The 19,046-nt window shown below is 49.9% G+C and overlaps 7 protein-coding genes across 7 annotated transcripts; 4 read left to right on the top strand and 3 right to left on the bottom strand.

Moving 5' to 3' along the window:
* Positions 1 to 1,084: 1,084 nt before the first annotated feature.
* On the top strand, positions 1,085 to 5,050 carry N7447_007565 (telomerase reverse transcriptase; the record flags this gene model as incomplete). The annotated part of the gene is made up of 6 exons (XM_057231827.1): positions 1,085 to 1,507; positions 1,562 to 1,865; positions 1,927 to 2,169; positions 2,227 to 2,591; positions 2,645 to 3,082; positions 3,143 to 5,050. The coding sequence occupies 6 exons, from the start codon at positions 1,085 to 1,087 to the stop codon at positions 5,048 to 5,050; spliced, it is 3,681 nt and encodes a 1,226-aa protein (XP_057083592.1).
* A 778-nt stretch (positions 5,051 to 5,828) lies between these two features.
* N7447_007564 (putative TBC domain protein) lies at positions 5,829 to 8,164 on the top strand (the record flags this gene model as incomplete). The annotated part of the gene is made up of 2 exons (XM_057231826.1): positions 5,829 to 7,029; positions 7,086 to 8,164. 2 exons carry the CDS (start codon positions 5,829 to 5,831, stop codon positions 8,162 to 8,164), a joined length of 2,280 nt encoding a protein of 759 aa, XP_057083591.1.
* An 848-nt stretch (positions 8,165 to 9,012) lies between these two features.
* N7447_007563 (cation-translocating P-type ATPase) lies at positions 9,013 to 12,295 on the bottom strand (the record flags this gene model as incomplete). The annotated part of the gene is made up of 3 exons (XM_057231825.1): positions 9,013 to 9,573; positions 9,645 to 11,766; positions 11,808 to 12,295. The coding sequence occupies 3 exons, from the start codon at positions 12,293 to 12,295 to the stop codon at positions 9,013 to 9,015; spliced, it is 3,171 nt and encodes a 1,056-aa protein (XP_057083590.1).
* A 1,206-nt stretch (positions 12,296 to 13,501) lies between these two features.
* On the top strand, positions 13,502 to 14,800 carry N7447_007562 (uncharacterized protein; the record flags this gene model as incomplete). Its single annotated transcript, XM_057231824.1, has 2 exons — positions 13,502 to 14,608; positions 14,672 to 14,800. The coding sequence occupies 2 exons, from the start codon at positions 13,502 to 13,504 to the stop codon at positions 14,798 to 14,800; spliced, it is 1,236 nt and encodes a 411-aa protein (XP_057083589.1).
* Positions 14,801 to 14,955: 155 nt separating this feature from the next.
* On the bottom strand, positions 14,956 to 15,893 carry N7447_007561 (SDR family NAD(P)-dependent oxidoreductase; the record flags this gene model as incomplete). The annotated part of the gene is made up of 2 exons (XM_057231823.1): positions 14,956 to 15,782; positions 15,830 to 15,893. The coding sequence occupies 2 exons, from the start codon at positions 15,891 to 15,893 to the stop codon at positions 14,956 to 14,958; spliced, it is 891 nt and encodes a 296-aa protein (XP_057083588.1).
* Positions 15,894 to 16,576: 683 nt separating this feature from the next.
* On the bottom strand, positions 16,577 to 17,702 carry N7447_007560 (MDR family NADP-dependent oxidoreductase; the record flags this gene model as incomplete). Its single annotated transcript, XM_057231822.1, has 2 exons — positions 16,577 to 16,822; positions 16,884 to 17,702. The coding sequence occupies 2 exons, from the start codon at positions 17,700 to 17,702 to the stop codon at positions 16,577 to 16,579; spliced, it is 1,065 nt and encodes a 354-aa protein (XP_057083587.1).
* A 376-nt stretch (positions 17,703 to 18,078) lies between these two features.
* On the top strand, positions 18,079 to 18,688 carry dprC (the record flags this gene model as incomplete). Its single annotated transcript, XM_057231821.1, has 2 exons — positions 18,079 to 18,465; positions 18,536 to 18,688. The coding sequence occupies 2 exons, from the start codon at positions 18,079 to 18,081 to the stop codon at positions 18,686 to 18,688; spliced, it is 540 nt and encodes a 179-aa protein (XP_057083586.1).
* Between the last annotated feature and the right edge of the window lie 358 nt (positions 18,689 to 19,046).

The raw sequence follows: 19,046 nt of genomic DNA, 5'->3' as shown, positions 1-19,046 counted from the left end.
TCAGGCTACAAAGCAATCCTCTCGGGTGGCGCACACCCATTCAACATTCATGTTTGAGACACTTGCAAGCTCATAAAAATAAACCGATATCGAGGGGAATATGTCCCCCGTCGAACCTAAATTGGAAAGGTGAATGGGGTTCAGATCGGGAGAATCGGGGAATAGTAGGGTGGTGAGATCGAGGATCGGCCGGTTGCCGAATTTACACTGGAGGGCGAATAAGAGGATCGAGCTCAAACTGATGTTTTGTCTATCAACAGTGGACGCTGATAGGTGATGGAACCTGGTAGTTGAGGGGTTTGAAAGCGAATCCTGGCGGTGGGCCGGTTTGTTAGCTCTCCGGGCCAATCCGTTTTGATCGGGCTGACCTACTCCAGTGTCGATCTATTTTTGAACAATAATTTTGTGATGTATGGGAAGGAATTATGAGGAGTCCGAGGAAAGAGATTTGGGATGAAAGAAGAGGGAGAAGAAAGAAATTGGGGTTGAAACATCTAATGTGAAACTGTGAATTTTAGATGTGGGTTTGTTTGTCTTTTCATCGATATTTGATGCCTTCAGGGCTGTACTGTATAATATGGGTACCCCATGTATATCTTTATGTACTTTTATATACATTATAGATAGTGAAAATACTTCCATCATATATATAACAGCTACAATACTGTAACTAAGGTATCGTGCCTCTTCAGGAACGAGATGGAAGACCCGTGGATGACGCAGTGGAGACGCAATAGACCAGTATCTAGACCGTCAGTTCCATGGTTCAGTCTGATGTTTAACTGGTAGCGTTGATTGGTTCCTGTCCTGATTTCACGTGTTTACATTCGAAGTCTCTATATTGTATATTCTATATACATACTTTAGAGACATTCAACGCCGATTATACATATATATGTATAAAAACAACTGATATCAGAAAGGTGTCTGAATTTGAAAGGGCAAGAGCCCATTCCCGCATCCGAACTTCTTGTTTGCCGAACCTTGACGCGTCGCGTGTCTTGGGAACTCAAAACGATTGACCATGCAATGGAGTCAACTTGAGAAAACCACAGGGTGAAAAGACATTATTTAATTGCCGAGCATGGCCAAAAAGCGGAAAAGACCCATTAAGGACCGCGGTCCCGCGTCTCACATTGGTATCACCACAGCTCCCCGTTTCAGAACGCCCCATGCCCCAATTTCCCACGCAAAAACAAGCCATCCCGTTATATCCCTATACTACCGACAGGTCGTACCTTTGCGGGAGTTCCTGCTCCAGCAACTTCCCGTGACCTCCAAGTCGCGTCGGCGCCGCATCTTGACATTGGATTCGCCTGAAAACCAAGATACTAATGCATCCCAAACGTTGGCGGAGCTGCTAGACTCCACCCTGGTGGGTGTGCTGAAGCAGTCTTCTCCGACCCTCAATTCGGAGCGACAAAAAGAATACTCATCTTTTAATGCGTCTCAATCGCGGTCTATCCTCGCCAGCACCGATACGGGACCGACCTGTCCACAGTCTGAGGTGCGTCCGTGGCCACATCATTTCTAGGTACCAGACCACTGACCCTAGCTGTAGGTGGTTGACTTTGTGATCTGGAAACTCTTCAATCATAACAATGGCTCCTATCAAAAGCAACAGCATTTGCTGACGTATGGCTTCCAACGCCAGTCTATGGGGCGGACTGCTCAAGCGACTAGTATTCCAGGCATTGTGTCTCAAGTTGCGAATCAGAATGTCCAGGTTCTCACAGAGGGTGCATGGGCAGAGGTCCTTGGCTTGCTCGGTAGTAATGGGGAGGATATTATGATGCAGCTCCTTTTCGATTGCGGAATATTTGCCGCTATCAACGCCCAAAAGGGCATCTACTACCAACTCAGCGGTACGGGGTTATCAAGGGCGAAGAGAGAGATATTCACCGTGATGTGCTGATGCTTTTCTAGGTTTACCGCTCTCGGATCTCAAGCCTTTGAGCGATGCGTCCCCGGGAGTCAATGGGTTTGCTGCCACGGCACAAGACCCAATGCCTACCACTGGTCCGGGACATTCCGAAGATGAAGCTGAACGCAAACAGAATTCCGATAAGACAACTCAAACGCCAAACGACATTGTGTTTCTACGGCGGCGTATTCTCTATGGACGTGCCGAGTCCAAAAAGCAAGTCTCCTCTGGACTAGGACAAACACGTACGTGCTTCGCAGTTTGAATGTCAGATTTTAGGTTTACGCTAATTTCCACTCTAGATGTTCTTAGCCGCTTCTCATCGCTAGACTCGATGGCGCAAACAGTCCATGTAATGAAGTACATCTTTCCTCGGCAATTTGGCCTACTGAATGTATTTACGTTGGGCCCGGAGGCACGCAAAAACGTGGATGCCTCGAAGAGTTTCATATTTCGTGAGAGTGAGATAGCTCGTCTGGAAGAAGAGAAGCAACTACAGCGGCCCCGGCTCGGGAATGAATTCGCAGACGCAGATTCTGGCGGCGTGAGAAGTGTCAAGGTACCTAAAAGGCTTCGTGGAGTCACCATAGAGCTTGTGCGGAAGCTCCGGAACCGCAACGCACGATGCTCCTACGGAGGGTTGTTGCAATACTATTGTCCAACCGAAGTGAGACACTTTTTGTTTACAATAGCTAGGATTGTGTAGCTGACCTTTGATAGCAAACCGGACCCAGGAGACACGGCACATTTGTCGCTACCTCCACACCTGACACCAAAAAAAGCGAGCCTATCTCCTCTCTCCAGTCAAATTTAGTAACACAGGTGCGAGTAAACCACCCGTCGTCAAGCGATAGTTCGTCGCAGACCTCAGATGATGTCTCGGGATTAGAACCGCACATGGCTATCGATCCATCTAAGGTCGATGCCAATAAACTGGTTCGAAAAAATCCAGTCAGTCTGACTGACTATGCGACTCCGGCGTCTTCTGTCTCAGCATTTTGTCGAGCGGCGATCCAGAAAGTGATCCCCCGACAGTTTTGGGGGGTTGGTCCGGATGGTATCTCGAACCTAAGGCTTGTTCTCAGACATGTTGACCGGTTTATCAAATTGCGCCGATTCGAAAGTCTAAGTCTGCACGAAGTCTGCAAAGGTGTCAAGGTTAGTCATTGCGCTGAAAACTGATCGTCTGAGACAAAGCCGTACTGATCCACACGCTAGACAACAAGCATTCCTTGGCTGGAGCCACCCCAGGTCCAGACTACTTCATCTGAGACAAGATCGAAGATCGCCCTGTCTGACTTGCACAAACGCACTGAACTACTCCATGAATTCATGTTTTGGATTTTCGATTCCTTTCTTATTCCTCTTATTCGTTCGCACTTCTATGTCACCGAGTCACAAACGCACCGAAACCGCCTTTTCTATTTCCGCCATGATCTGTGGCAGCAGTTGACCCAGCAACCTTTCGGGGACTTAAAAGCAACGATGTTCGAGGAGCTCGAGCCAGATCAGGCCCAACGTGTGCTGGCACGGCGCTCCCTTGGTTTTGGTGCTCTCCGTTTGCTTCCCAAATCTACAGGCCTCCGGCCCATCTTGAATCTTCGCAAACGAGAGTTCAAGAAATCGGCATGGAAAAACCGGCCGATGTACCTTGCCGCCAGCATCAATTCAAGTATTACACCTATTTATAGCATGTTGACCTACGAGCGCCAGAAAGCTCCTGCTAAATTGGGCTCGTCAATGCTCTCCGTTGGAGACATGCACCGCAGATTGAAGGCGTACAAAGAACGGCTGTCCAAACGACTGCCTTCGGTTTCTAACCCTTCTCGATCCAATCTCCCACCGATGTACTTTGTCAAGCTTGACATCAAAGCTTGTTTTGATACTATCCCCCAGAAAAGGTTGCTCGAGCTTATCGAAGAGCTGGTCTCTGAAGAAAGCTACCGCATCTCAAGATATATGGAATTCCAACCGCCTGTTCCTACTGTGCAACATGGATATTCCACACGAAGATATAGGAGCCGCGCTGCGCCTGCGATGAGACCGCAGAACCTACCAGATTTCGTCAATAGCGGAGGCGCGCCGCGAAAGGCCAACACCGTTTTTGTTGACAATCAAGCTCCACAAGAACGCGACGTTGAGAGTCTATTGGAACTCCTCGATGAACATGTCCGAAGCAATCTCGTGAAGATAGGCAAGAAATATTTCCGCCAACGCAACGGCATACCTCAAGGCTCCGTGCTATCCAGTATTCTTTGCAATTTCTTCTACGCCGAGCTAGAGCGAAAGGTTCTGGCTTTTATCAAACCCGAGGACTCTCTTCTCCTGCGACTCGTGGATGACTTCCTCCTGATCACACCGGATGTAGCCGTGGCAATGCAGTTCCTGGAAGTAATGATCAGAGGCCAGCCATTGTACGGCGTACAAGTCAATCCAGCCAAAAGCATGGGCAATTTCAGCGCAGCGGTTGATGGCATTTTGCTCCCTAGATTAGAGGGGACCCTATTATTCCCGTATTGTGGTAGTCTCATCGACACCCACACGTTGGAATTCCACCGCGATCGAGATCGCATTCTAGAGGGCGGCGAATCAGCTGCTGCTACTCTCTCCAACACCTTGACCGTTGAGGCCACCCGCCTTCCCGGCCGCACATTTCACCGTAAAGTGCTTTCCTCATTCCGCTTGCAGCTACATCCCATGTACATCGATGACGGACACAACTCGCGTGCAGTTGTGTTAGCCAATCTCTACTGCAGCTTCATCACTTCTGCCATGAAGATGTACCGCTATATGAAATCGCTTCGGGGCCGTGCGCACCCCGGCCCTGCCATTATAACACAGACTATCCGCGATCTGATTTTGCAGACGGCTGACACAATCCAAGCCCGGCGTGCTGGCTGTTCGGTGGCTTCATTCTCGTGCTTCGTCCATCGGTCTCATCTGCAGTATCTGGCTTCTGCAGCGTTTCGATTCGTTTTGAAGCGCAAACAAACGCGGTATTCGGCGGTGCTGCGTTGGTTGGACTCGATGACGAAAGATGCTCGACCTACGTCAGATTCCGAAGCTTTAAGGATGACGCAGGTGGTGAAAAGTGGAAATGCGATGTTTGAGGAATGGCGGTTCTAGAATATTTCTAGAGTGCTGGACTGTGGAATGTCTATCCAAATAAACAGTGTATCAATTGCTGAATTTGTACAATCGTACATGAGCCAATTAAATGTTACATACTGCGCCACATATATTCACAGCACAAATCCGACTGAATGCGAAAGATCTCGATGATATTTCAGGGGTTTAATTCATAGAGTGAAGGCTGTGTAGGTATATCCCTTCCCATCTGGGAGGTTTCCTATAAATGTATTGAGTACTTAATACTTGAGTGATACTTCTTCATCCCCCTTTCTCCACTAGTGGCTTAAGGTATCACCGAGGTACCCCCCTGTTCTCGGCCAGACCGATGCGGCCTGAGGCTTTCTCCGCTTGCAGACTTCAGCATCACCGTTTCTTCTTTTCTCTCTCTTTGGATTTTGCTCTTCGTCTCTCGTTTGAATCTTCTGCTTCTTCTCTGTTTGCTTTCCCCCACATTCATTTCTCGCCTTTTTTTTGTTTACACTCCACCCCTGGCCCCCCATGGTCAACCCGTAATATCCTCTCATCCCTATTTACACGATTACACCTGATCTGGATCTCATCAGGCTGCGGCTGTGCCTGCAATTCATTTCTATTTTAATCGACTTCTATTGTGTTATTGTTCCTACCTGACCCTCGCTCTCCAAACACACCGATCCTCGCGTTCGTTTTCGGCCCCCTTCCGGCCATCCCGTCGATTTCCTCCCCTGTGTTTTTTTTCCCGGGTAGATCAGAACTGTGGGGGTTCAATACGTCTGGATAATTACATGAGACCATGACCACCGTTTGTCCGACACCCAATTCTCCCCCCGAGCTCTCCGGGTCCAAATCCTCCAAATCCTCCTCGTTTCATTCCTCCTCCCACCCAGATGGTCCGGACAGTATCTTTACGGATATCTCGAATTTCGAAGACATTGGCTTGGAAGATGATGCCGATTTGTCATACGCCGATAAGCCAGGATCCTACGGCCGCCCTGGGGTAATGGCGCGGTCGCCCGCCGCCAGAATGTCAAGCAAAGTCCCTGCGGCCTCAACTCGCGACTTGACCGCGACCCTCAACCCTCGCAAGCGAAGCCCCCTACCCCCGATCCATAGTGGATCGGCCAAACCACCTCAATTGGCAGGCACCCTCTCAGTCAGAACTGGAAACCGGAGAAGTTCGGGCAACACGCTGCAGTCACCCGGTTTAGCACCATCGCAACCTCGCCGTTCACGATCTGTCTCACCCTTACGGCCGACATCCAGCCGCTCTAACTCGAGTACCAGCCTAGCTCTGTCTCCGCTATCCGCACGAGTGCCCATCCAGAAACAAACCTGGCAACCGAATCGCAAATCACTTAAAGACCTGGAGGAAGAATACCACGACTCGGACGATGAACTACCGGACGATGCAAGTCTGTGGAACATTCCTATTTCTCCGCGCCCAGTCCAAGATCGGACTCCATCACGGCCTGCTAGTCCGAATGGTCGCAGTCCCGGACGGCGACCACTGCCTATCCAGCATACCGTAGCGGAAACCGATAAGCCAGCGTCACCCGGAAACACGGCCAAGGCATCCCGCATGAAGCGTATACAGCGATCGAGCTCCGCAGGACCGGAGCGTGGACAACTCTCCCCACGCAACCCTCGCACCTACTCGTATAACAGTTTCCTATCTGACTTGTCAGAAGAGGCAAAGATCATCACTGAAGCTCTGGAGCTGCATGCTGATGATAGAGATCGGAAGCGGGAGGAGCATATTCAAACTGGTGCTCCGCGGAAGTCGAGTGAGGACTCGCATCGCGCATCCCGTGATGCTATCGCTCTGCCGCCTCTGCAGAAATCAAATATCATGGTCGACCCCCTGCCAATTAGCAAGGAGAAAGAAAAGGTCCTGACGCGGACACGCCCAAGCTGGCTTCCGCCTAAGGACCAGAAGGAGGAGAAAAAACATCTGAGGCAGTATCAGCAAATGATGGCCCAGTCTCGAGAAACCGGTATGTGCTAAGACAAGATTCCTGAAGTATTTTCGGCCTTCTAATTGGGATTTCAGAGAAACGCAAAGCTGCCAAGGATGCCAATGCGCAGTGTGAAAAGGACAACACCAGAGTAACACTGCAGAACATCTGGGATGAATATGTGTGCCCGAATTGGGATCGCGCTCTCCGCGAGCCCCGAATTCGCGAGCTATGGTGGCGTGGAATTCCGCCTCGCAATCGGGGCACCATATGGAATAAAGCCATTGGCAACGAACTGGCATTAACAGAGGAAACATTTACCAAAGCGCTGCGCCGAGCAAAGGATCTCCAAAGCAAGAAGGATGCAGAAAGCGAGAGCAACAAACGGCTCCTGGACTGCTTTGAAGCAATCGAAACAGACGTGCCCAAGGCCTTCCCAGATCTGAACCTCTTCCAAGCAGGCGGTCCACTACGGGAAACCCTCATCGACGTCCTGCAAGCATACTGCATGTACCGCAGCGACGTAGGCTACATCCACGGCCTGCACACCATCGCCGCCCTCCTCGTTTTGCAATTCCCCACCCCCGCTTCCGCCTTCCTCGCTATGGCCAACGCCCTGAATCGTCCTTTACCCGTCGCATTCCTCACTTGGGATCGAGGAGCCATGGCCCGCTCCTACACACTAGCCTCAGACACCTTGCGCTACAAGTTCCCCCGTCTACACGCTCACCTGGCTGAAACTCTCCACCTCTCCGAGGCAGAGATCTGGGAGCCGATCTTCCGCTCGCTGCTGACAAACGGCCTGGACCTTGAGCGCATCTCCCGCGTCTGGGACTGCTGGGTCTTCGAAGGCGACCGCATCATGATCCGCTCTGCCGTCGCCATTTTAGGCTGTCTCCAAGCCCAGCTGTTCTCCTTCCACCAGACTGATGACCAGTCCCGTCTTGCTGTGCGCGACGTGCTGGGCTGGGGTCCCCGCAATCTCGGAGCAAACACCCAGAAACCCAAAGATCGGCACAGCGCCCCTGCCGCTGCTGGCTTTGGCGGTGGGCAGATCCAGAACCCCGGTGTTGCTGATTATTGGGTTCTTACTGCTGTAGGCGACGAAGATGGGTTTATGGATGCCGTTCGAGAGGCCGGGAAGGTTCGTCAGCCAATTCAACAGGCTTGTTGAATATGACACAGGCAGTGTTTGCGTCTTCAGAGTCTGTGCTTTATCAGAGTCTGCCAGGTCCTCAATTCCACCCCTACCTCTTCTTTATCTTCCGTCTTTTTCTTCCTTGCCATACCCCTATCCCAACGATGTCTCATCAATCTTGACATCCACTCGCTATCCCGGAAAACGCATAATACGACATGATAGCTCGGCCAACATGTCTGCTTGCCTTACCACCCATTTTCTACCCCGTATACGACACATGTCACTCGTTGCACAGTCGTTTTCTGTATTCATTCTCTACATTTTGAACCGGGAACCACTCGTTTCTGTCTTCTCGGTAAATTTTCTTCTTTTTTTTTCCAGGGATCCCAGTATTCTTAGCTCATTGATTGGTCCTTTTTTTTCTTCTCTTTTTTTCCCCCGCTTCTCTATCTTGTATTCTTAGCCTCACTTTCATGTCCTGACGCATCGTTGTTTTTCATTGGTACGTACTTGTTTAGTGGTATTACGAGCAATCCAGGTCTTTTTCAATCTTAGGTTGTTTTGACTAGAAAATATACTGCATTTGCATTGTTGGGTAGGTGTATAGCCTTGATATCGGTGGAGGGACTGGCTGAATACATTTACAGTTTTTAGGAAAGCCTATCTATTTGTAAAGATACATCAAGGAAGGAATATGTTAAAGGTAAATTTTTTTATTGGTATCTATGTTCAATAAAGCTATAAAATTATCGTAACGAGCTATTAACATTGAAATGATGCATATAAATGATTAAACAGGGTTTGATAACAATGCAGCATGTACACATGTTTTGGGGTTTCTTTCGGGTATATTTTCATGGGCAATCTTATCCAAGGTCTGTTTACCACGAAGCCCAGGCAATGGGTCCCTTGGGGAAGAGTCGGACGAGGAGCTTGCGCAGCTCATCCATACAGAGGACACCCATTGCAAGACCGATTGGGATGCACCAGAACAAGATGGGGACTGAGGCTGTAGCGAAGATGTTCTGGATACCAGGGACTTCAGTGACGAAGATAGCGATAATCAGGGAAATGAGAATGGACAGAGGAAGCCAGACGTTGCGACGGGCTGGACGGATGGGATCAGCTTGCAGGAGGGACATGCGCTTGCTGCGGACGGACAAGACGTTGCCCCATTGCATGATGACCAGAGTCACGAAGTAGACGGACTGGCCGACGGCGACGAAGTGGTTCAACTCGTCTGCGGTGTATCCGTGGAAGCCCTCGCCGTAGCTCTCAAAGGCAAAGATGAGGTCGGAGAAGGGGATACCGGCGTGACGCCACATGTAGAAGAAGAACATGGCGTGGGCACTGAAGGTTTCCATTACACCGACGAACAGGTATGACTGGCCGTAGATGCGAAGGTTGATAAGGTGGTCTTTGGTGGGACGGCGGGGGGGAGGCTGAGGAGGTCGAATTCCTCTTTCTCCATGATGAGTGCAAGAGAGACGAACAGATCAGTGAAGACACAGACGATGATCATGAGGAAGGTGCTGAGCGGGGCAGGGCAGCCGAAAAAGACGTTCATGAGCACAGGCCAAATCTCGGACCAACTACCTGCTGGGAGGAGATAGGCGATGACTTTCTGCAGGTTCTGGAAGACCAGGCGACCAAGACGAATGGCCTCGACGATAGAGTCGAACTTGTCCAAGAGTACGAGATCAGCTGCCTCAATTGCAACATCGCTGCCCGATCCGACTGCAATACCGACGTCTGCTGCGCGCAGGGCTGGGGCATCATTGACACCATCACCTGTTACAGCAACGACGCAACCACGACCCTGGAGTTCTGTCACAATACGAAGCTTCTGTTCAGGGGTGGTGCGAGCGAAAACAATCTCTTCGTAGCCGCAAACTGTCTCCCAGTCGTCCACAGCCAGCGATGACAAGCTGGGTCCTTCAAGAAGCAGACTGTGTCGGGACCGGGGGACTTTGGCTTCCATTGTTGTTGGATCCAGGTTATCCTTCAGATCGTCGATGGTGTCCGGCTCAACTTGTCCGTCAAAGATTCCAATCTCACGAGCGATGGCAGCGGCGGTCAATCCGAAGTCACCAGTAACCATGAAGAAGCGGATACCGGCCCTGCGGCAAGCTGCGACTGTTGAGGCCGTCTCCGGGCGTGGGGGATCAATAATACCAAATATACCGAGGACTGTGAGATCCTGCACACCACACTCGAGCATCTCGTTGCTGAAATCGTTGGAGCCAGGGGCAGATTTAGGAATGTAGCGACGTTGGCAGATGACAATCACACGCTCTGCACGGCGTGATAGTTTAGCCTGGTAGTTGGAGAACTTTTCGCGTGCTTCGGTATCGAGAGGACGAATTGCATCATGAGTAGCAGACCAGTAAGTAGCGCAACGATCCAGCAGCACATCTGGGGCTCCCTTGACATAGAGAAGGAACTCCTTGGTAGATTTTGGATCACGGTGCAGGGTGAGCATCCACTTGTTCCTTGAGTTGAACGGAATCTGGTGCACACGTTCATATGGAGCCAGGGCAGTCGGGTTGGTCAATCCAACACTGTCACCAAATCTCAAAACTGCGGCATCGGTAGCATTGCCGTTGACAGCACGTTCATGAACGGGCAAGCTCATAGTAGTCGGATCGAAGACGGCGTCATTGCACAAAACAGATGCGCGTAGCATATTTCGCAAACCGTCAGGAAGATCGACGGTTCCGAACTCGCCAGGAGACAGATCCTCGAGGCTGTATTCCCAGTCGACCATTCCGAGCGACTTGACAAACATGCGGTTTTGAGTGAGAGTACCGGTCTTGTCGGAGCAGAGGACATTCACACAGCCCAAGGTCTCAACAGTTGCCAGTCCCTTGGGCAAAATGTTGTTCTTCTTCATCCGCTTCGCAACCATCATGAGGGTCAATGCGACAGCGACAGGCACACCTTCGGGGATGAAGGCAACAACACTTCCCATGGCATTGTTCAACATGGCGACAACGCTCATGTAGGTAGGATGATCCCGTTTCAACCATCCCAGCCAGGTGAAAACGATGAGCAAAACCAATACAATTGTAAGGACAACAATAATTGTGACGAAACGATTGATCTCGCGCTGGATCAAGGTTTTCTTTTGCTTGACACCGGCTGTCATGGATGCAATACGTCCCATGACGGAGTTGGAGCCAGTAAGAATGACAACGCCAATAGCATTGCCATTAGTGACGCCAGTTCCCATGAGGGCAATGTTGCGAGTCTCCAAGAAGTTGTTCTCGGTGCAATCAATGGCGCCTTCGATCTCATCCGACTCGCCCGTAAGAATAGCACGATCAAAGCGAACATCCCCCGAGGTGGTCAAGAGGCGCATGTCAGCTGGGACCTTGTTTCCAATTGCAATTTGAACAATGTCACCAGCCACCAGATCTGAGGCGGGGAGATGAATGAGTTTCCCATCCCGCATTACCATAGCTTCTGCGGGGAGGAGACCTAGGATGGAGTTCATGACACGTGCAGTGGACCAATCTTGAAAAGCTGAGAAGCCTGCCTGCAAAGCAATGACGATGAGAATGAGGACAGCCATGGCAAGATTTTGAGGCGAGGGGGGTCGCTGAGAGGCTTCCAGCAAATGAAGAAGACGACGACTCCAACCCAAAGAACGGAGCAGAATCCACCAAAAATATACCAAAAGATCTTCTTGAGATAGTTCTCGCGATGGTGGGCGATGACATTTTTGCCGTCCCGCTGCAAACGTGTAGCCGCAGCGGACGAGCTTAGTCCAACACGCTGATCGACATTGAATTCTTGACACAGTTTATCGGCGGAGATGATGTGGTAGTCCAAGCTCTCGAAGTAGTCTTGGTGTAGCTGCTTCTCCTTTGGAGGATCGACCTCCTTGGGGGCGTTCTGGGATTCCGAGATCTGGATGGAGAGGGTTCGAAACTCAATTGGCAGTTCAGCATTTCCCTGCATGCTGCTTCTGTTGCTGCGGATGGTGTCACGGCTCAGCGAGCGGGTCCGAGTGACCTGAGTCGGCTGGTAGATTGACCGGAATCCCTCTGCGGAAGAGCCCTCCTCGAAGGTGATCTTCGTGGAGCGTCCCGTGCGGTCATCATCTTTGAGCTTTTCGCCCTCCGACTCGACGTCGACGTCGTTCTTGTTATCTGGATTCATCGATGAAGATGGGGAGGAGAAAATGGGGAGAAGAGTCAAGAAGAGGGAAGGCAGAGGCTAAATAGATGCACTGCAAGAGCCCTGGAGACTTCAGCAAGAGTGAACCTTGTAATAGAAGCTGAAGTGTCAAAGAAAGATGGAAGAGTAAGTGCGACCATCACCCTTTTATGTAGACAACCAGGGTCCTAGGATCCCATTTGCCTAAACCCAGGCCGGTTAAGCTGGATGAATTGGGAAGGTTCTCCCTGACGCAGAGAATGTAGAACCCACTCGATTCCACGAGGGAAACTGCCGATTGTGGGCAATCGGATGGGCATGAGGGAATAAAGAAAATAATAACATCCATACGGAGTAGATCCATAAGATCCACAGAAAATGATACCTCGACGGGTACATGATTAACTGTGGATGCTTGTATATTAAGTCAGGTACCATAGGGCTTGGGTGCTTTTCGAGCTTATACTTCACACTGACAATTATATTACATATACATGATGTGACGTAATATTACCACCAAGAAAGCCCTCCCGGCCAATCATTAACCAGAAGCCACAGTCTTGTGACAATACAAAACTCAGCCCTAACTTTTTCTTCCCTACAGGTTTCCCTGGATATTGGAGACGATGATTCTTGTTAGTTGTTGTTAGTAAAAGAATAGAACAAATGCCGCAGTTTTCCTAATGAAGGCAAAGTCCAGTGAGCAGAAAGAAAGAACAGTACACAGCCACAAGTTGAGGTGTTATTCCCCGGCCACATGAGGGATTTTTCCTCTCCACCGATTCCCCCAATGCAGACTCAATTCAGACCTCACACTAGCACTCTCGAATTATGCTCCATATTACAGGCTTCCGCATTTTGAAATTTTCATCTTTCGCTAATGGCGGCTTCAAAGGATCGGGGAAATTTTAAATCGCTCTTTAAATGAGCAGTTTGTCCCATCCAATCGCAGAATAATCCCGGAAAATTGACTTGAGTTGAACCTGATGAGCTACGATGTAGGCAATTGGAGTCGAACAGCACGTTCCCGCGTCCTTGCTGTTTAGATCTGTAAGGAAGGAATTAACGCTGGTTTATAAAAAGGGTATTGTCTTAATGCCTTGAAAACAATGATGTTTCCCTGTCAATGTTTCTGTGTTCTCCCACGCTATAACCACTTCAGTGGCCGCATACGCACAGGGAAGAAACCACACTCGTACAATGATAGCCATGCGCTCTCACCAGACTGCCGATCATCACCATACCCTGACACGAGGAAAACTCTCAGCTGAACATCGCCTGTCCAATGGTACCAAAAGCAACGGTCTACCCCTGTTGAAATCAGTCCCAACAGACCAGCAGCCCTTGTTATGTCGAGATTCACCATCAATATATACTCAATCACATCCTACCTTTCCATCGCCCAATCTTTCCTTCATAGACAAATATGGCCGTTACCGCCAGATGGTACACTACGGCTCAAATAGCACAACCCGTCTCCACGAAACCAAAAACAAACAAAGGGATAACCAACTTGTCGCTATCAAAGTGTACAGACGCTCCATCCTCAGAGCTCCCCAAAGCTCTTCCCATTCAACAGCCCTCCACCCAACCCACCCAAACATCCTCCCAATTCTGGACATCCTCCACAACGAACACGACGAGCTCTGCCTGGTAATGCCCTACTGCGCCGGCGGCGACCTAAACACCCTCATATCCCGCAAAGGCGCCCTTCCAACCCAGGAAGCAGACTGTATAATAACCCAGCTGCTACGCGCCCTCGCCTGCCTACACAATCACGGCCTAGCACACCGCGACGTCCGTCTCGAGACAGTCCTGCTCACTGCCAACGGCGCCGTGAAGCTAGCCGGCTTTGGCGACGGCCATATCCGTCGGATATGGGAAGAGACTAGCGGGGGGAGAGGAATGCTTCCCTCACGACCACAGCATGCACAATCTCCTTGGTCGTTCACGCTACCGTGGCCGCTGAATTCATTGTGTCGTCAGAATTCAGAGTCGGGGAATGATAGTAAGCCTGTCATTGCGAACTCGCCTACAGCTTCGTTTGTGGGTATGAGACTTCCTTATGTTCCTCCGGAAGAATTCAAACTTCATTTTCAATCCCATATGCATCGGGATGACAAACTTGATGATCGTGATGGGTGTGATTCTCGTCCTGCGGATGTATGGGCCTCTGCTATGCTCTACATGGCGCTCGTCACTGACAAGATGTTGTGGCGCAGTGCGCGTCCGAATCAGGAGGATTCGCGGTATTTGGATTACCTTGATGCTCGGAGTGCGGCGGATGGATACCCGCCAATCGAGACTCTGGGACAGGTATGTTATAGGATGCTGGGGAGGTTTGGCGCAAGAAACAAGTCACTAATATCTGGTCTTTAGAGACGACGCAACGCTATCTATGCAATGCTTCACCCCTATGCTTGGAAGCGTATCACAACTGCGACGTTGATGCGATCAGAATGGATAAGTGGTGTGGCGGTTTGCGAAGCGGGAGCAAATGGATATTGAAGGCTGGAATTTTAATATCCCATATGTATCTTGAAGCTGCTACCTACACACACATTGTTCTAAACATCCCTAGTCTCTTCTTTTGATATGTTCTTAGCGTTCTTTCATATACCCTAAAATACCAGGTTGATAATACACCACCATTCAACTCCCACTCACAGAGACCCAGCAGCAAGAACATACCCCCCATCAACAACAACAGTCTGCCCATTCAAGTACTGGTTAGAAACCGCAAAAATCACAGCACTACCCATATCCTCATCCTTCCCAGGTCTAGCAGCAGGAACCTTCTGCTGATACCTCTCAGCCGGAATAAAGCTCTTCTGCCCCTCGTCGCTCTCCCCAGCAGTCATTTCACTAGGGAAAACCCCAGGGGCAATGTTATTAACCCTAATCCTCAGGTTCGACGAACTGACCTCATGCGCAAGCATTTTGGTCAAATGAATCGCCGCCGCCTTGGAGGCATTATACGCAAAATGATGCTGTGAGACCTTCACAATACCCGAGATGGAAGTCGTATTAAGCACGGTACTAGACCAACCATGCTCGATCTCCGAGCCGCGCTGCAGAAGCGGCAGGAATGCCGTTGTCATGAAGAAGATTTGTGAGACGTTCGTACGGAATACAGAGTCCCATTCGTCGAATGTAGCGGCCGGATCCTCGAAAAGGGTTTCGTGCAGCTTTGATGCATCTTCCGGCTCGGTTTCTTGCTTTGAGCTGGATATTCCGGAGTTGTTCATTAGGATTGAGAGATGGCCTTCGCGTGTGGTGATCTCCGAGACTAGTCTGCGGATCTCGTCTTTGTTGGTAACGTCTGCTGGGAGGGGGATAATTTTCCCGCTTATGTTGTTTCCGTAGAGGGAGGCGACCTGATCGAGTTTCTCTTCTGTGCGGCCGGTTATGTATACTTTGGCGCCGTTCACGGCTAGCGCTTGGGCTGCCATGAGGCCGATTCCTGAGCCGCCGCCTGTGATAAGGGCCACTGGGGTTGTTAGATAGATTGGAGTGGAGTGGCTCTGTATTGCTTACCTTTGTCCTTCACATTAAATAGGTTTTCAAGCTTGAAGCTTTGATTACTTTTGTTGGCGGCCATTTTGATCTTGTCTGAAATGGGGGATTTTCTGGGAGGATTTGCTCCGAATTGACGAGAAGGTAGGAGAGAGAGTTTGGGTAACCGAATTGATGGAATTGATACCAAGGCTGTTTGGCTCTTGTTAAGAGCCGGTATGTAGAATCGCGACATGGCTGTATATATAGGCGATTAAAAATGGGGTTTGGTCATGACTTTGACAAAACTTGTTCTAGTCATATTTTGCCTGTTTCGGCCATGCATCATTTGTAGGTCATCAATTGCTCCAACCAACTCAACTATCCAAATACCCGCTTGAATTTATCTTCCAAGGTTGAATCTTTAGTCTTTGGGGTAATAGGGCCTCGTATATATCAGAATGACGTCACTTCTATTATATACTTGAACAGATTCAAGCAGACAGAAAACACATAGCAAAAACAGGAATCCACTAGGATCTCTCTTGATATGAATGCAAGCTGATCCAGGCGTCCTACTGATTGCGAATTAGCTATATATAAAAGACATGGCTGTTTATTATAGGAGTGACTTTGATTATATATCTCTGCGATTTTCTGAGATTTCCTGCTGGAAAGTTGTTTAGTAGCCAAGCTCAGCGATTTAATATGGCCTAAGTCAAAAATATCTTGTCATTTGCTATGTTACCTGATGCTACAAAAAACCGGAACCTCAAAATGCGGGCATGTTCACAGCTTGGCCTTTTCAGCCAACCCTTCGCTGACCGGCGCGACCTCAACCATCATCTTACCGGTGTTGGCACCTGCATAGAGGTCGATGAGACCTTGAGGCGCTGCCTCCAAGCCACCAGGCACGATATGCTCTTTGCGCTTGAGCTGACCCTCAGCCAACCAAGTACCGAGCTCCTTGAGTGCCGCTGGGTATTGCTTCGCAAAATCGAAGACAATGAAACCCTTCAAGGTGATCCGTTGCGACTGTCATCAGTTAGCTCCAACCTCCCCCCAAAAAAACACCACAACCCCAAGAGAAACTCACAATCACATTCATAAAACTGCCCGGACCCTGCGGCTTCGCAGCATTATACTGACTGATAGCCCCACAAATGGCAAAGCGGGAACCAGTAGCCGCCCTCGCCAAGCAAGCATCAAGAATATCACCTCCGGTATTATCGAAGAAAACATCAATATACTCCGGCGTAGCAATCTTAAGCTGCTTCCTCCAATCGGCATCCTTATAATTGACCGCCGCATCAAACCCAAGCTCCTCAACCAAGAAATCACACTTCTCTTTACTCCCCGCCAACCCCACAACCCGCTTAGCGCCCTTGATCCGCGCAATCTGCCCAGCCACCATCCCCGTGGCACCCGCCGCCCCAGAAACAACAACTGTGTCTCCCTTCTTCACCTGCGCGATCTCAACCATGCCGAAGTAGGCTGTCAGTCCAGTCATGCCGAGCACGGACATTGCGTCCGTGGGACGTCCGCCAGCCGGAACGGTTATCTTTTGCGCTTCTTTCGCGCTGACAACTGCGTATTCCTGCCAGCCGGAACCGGCGACGACCCAGTCGCCTTTGCGATACTTGGAGGTCAGGTCGTTGCCTACAAGGAGGACTTGAGCAATGCTCTGGCCGCGCATCACGGCGCCTTGTTCGACGGGAGCGATGTAGGAGCGCTTGGCTGTCAGCCATTGTCGCATGGCGGGGTCCAGGGAGAGGTAGTGTACTCGGACGAGGAGTTTGTCTGTTGGCACATCTTTGGGGATGGGGAGGGTGTTTAGGCGGAAGGTGCCGTTGGTGAGAGAGGGGTCGATGGCTGGGGCCGGAGGGGTGGTGTAGATGATTTGTTTGTTAGACATTTTGGAGATTGTGTGGCAGGTTATGGGGGAAGGGGGAAGCGTAAAGAGGGAGGTAGAGAGGTAAAAGTATATATCTGTAGGATCGGAGATGCTCCATATTAGGAAAACTGCTCCTTGGACCTCGGCTTCCCCGAAGTAAAAGGTAAAATGTTGAATAATCAGTTTCTTGACGCATATTTGCCCTTTTATACATCAAAAGGATATATACAAACATACATCAGGAGCAGGGGATCTATACAATCTATGATTCTAGTCACACATCGTGACGTCATTATCTAGGAAGTATGAGCCGAAAAGCTATCACATCTAGTAGAGCTGCCACATTCTCCTCATAACACCAAATGAACAAATAAAGTATATATACATATATACAATCATGTCACAGACCTACCAAAGCTACGAACATGCCGATCCAACCAAAACCTCCCGGGGCGCAGTGGGTGGTGGCTCATCAACCGGCGCCCCAGGCCTCCCAACAGGCGTCCGCGATACCCAATCCCAGTACGACGAAACCAAGGGCTACAATCCCGCCACAGGATCCAGTTACTCGAGATCATCAGCGGGCGGACCAACTCAGACCCGCCAGCGACCACTCTCACCGTCGCCGTCTCGCAGCGATGACCGGATTATCGGGGATGCGCCACTCCCGAACACGGCTAGTACAGCGCAGCGGGCGGAGGCGGAGGATCATGCTGGATCGATGGCTGCATGGGCTGGGGAGGGACTCGGGAATAAAGTGAAGGGTGCTGCGGCGTCGGTTCATGTAAGTTGACGATCTTTGGGGAATGGGGGAATGGGGAATTGGGAGACTGATTCATAATCCACTGTTATAGGGGGCTGGAGAGTCATTGCGTGGAGCGGTGAATACGGCTGTTGATCGGGCTTTTGGATCTACTGAGGGTGCTGAGAGGAATGAGGAGATTGCGAATCAAGGTGTGGAGGAGATTCAATCTGGTCAGTTTAGTTCCAAGAGATATGCCAAGTAGATCCGTAGATAGACAAGTTCTCACATGCAAACATCCGTCAGTGTTTTCATCAGTTTTCTATCAGTTTTCTATCAGTTTTTCATCAGTTTTTCGCATGTATCGTACATTTTTGCAAGGATAGGTCGGAACAAATAAGTGTACCTTAGGCCAAGCATTAGCAGTTAGCTTAAATGTTCTTAAATGTTCTTAATTGTTCTTAAGATTAACTTTTATAAGTCAACATCCGACCGACCCGGCTATGCTGGTCCACTCTGTTTTCTGTTTATGAACTCCAAAACTTCTTCAAAGATGTCAACTTTGTACAATATACAGCTTTTCTGTCTTAGTTTACGTTTTGCGCCCGCATTTGTATAATCTT

Source organism: Penicillium robsamsonii (assembly GCF_028829455.1).
Source record: "Penicillium robsamsonii strain IBT 29466 chromosome Unknown utg000004l_segment0_segment0, whole genome shotgun sequence".
In the NCBI taxonomy this organism is placed as follows: domain Eukaryota; kingdom Fungi; phylum Ascomycota; class Eurotiomycetes; order Eurotiales; family Aspergillaceae; genus Penicillium; species Penicillium robsamsonii.
The sequence above is the reverse complement of the archived record's forward strand: the minus strand, read 5'-3'. Positions and strand labels throughout refer to the sequence as shown.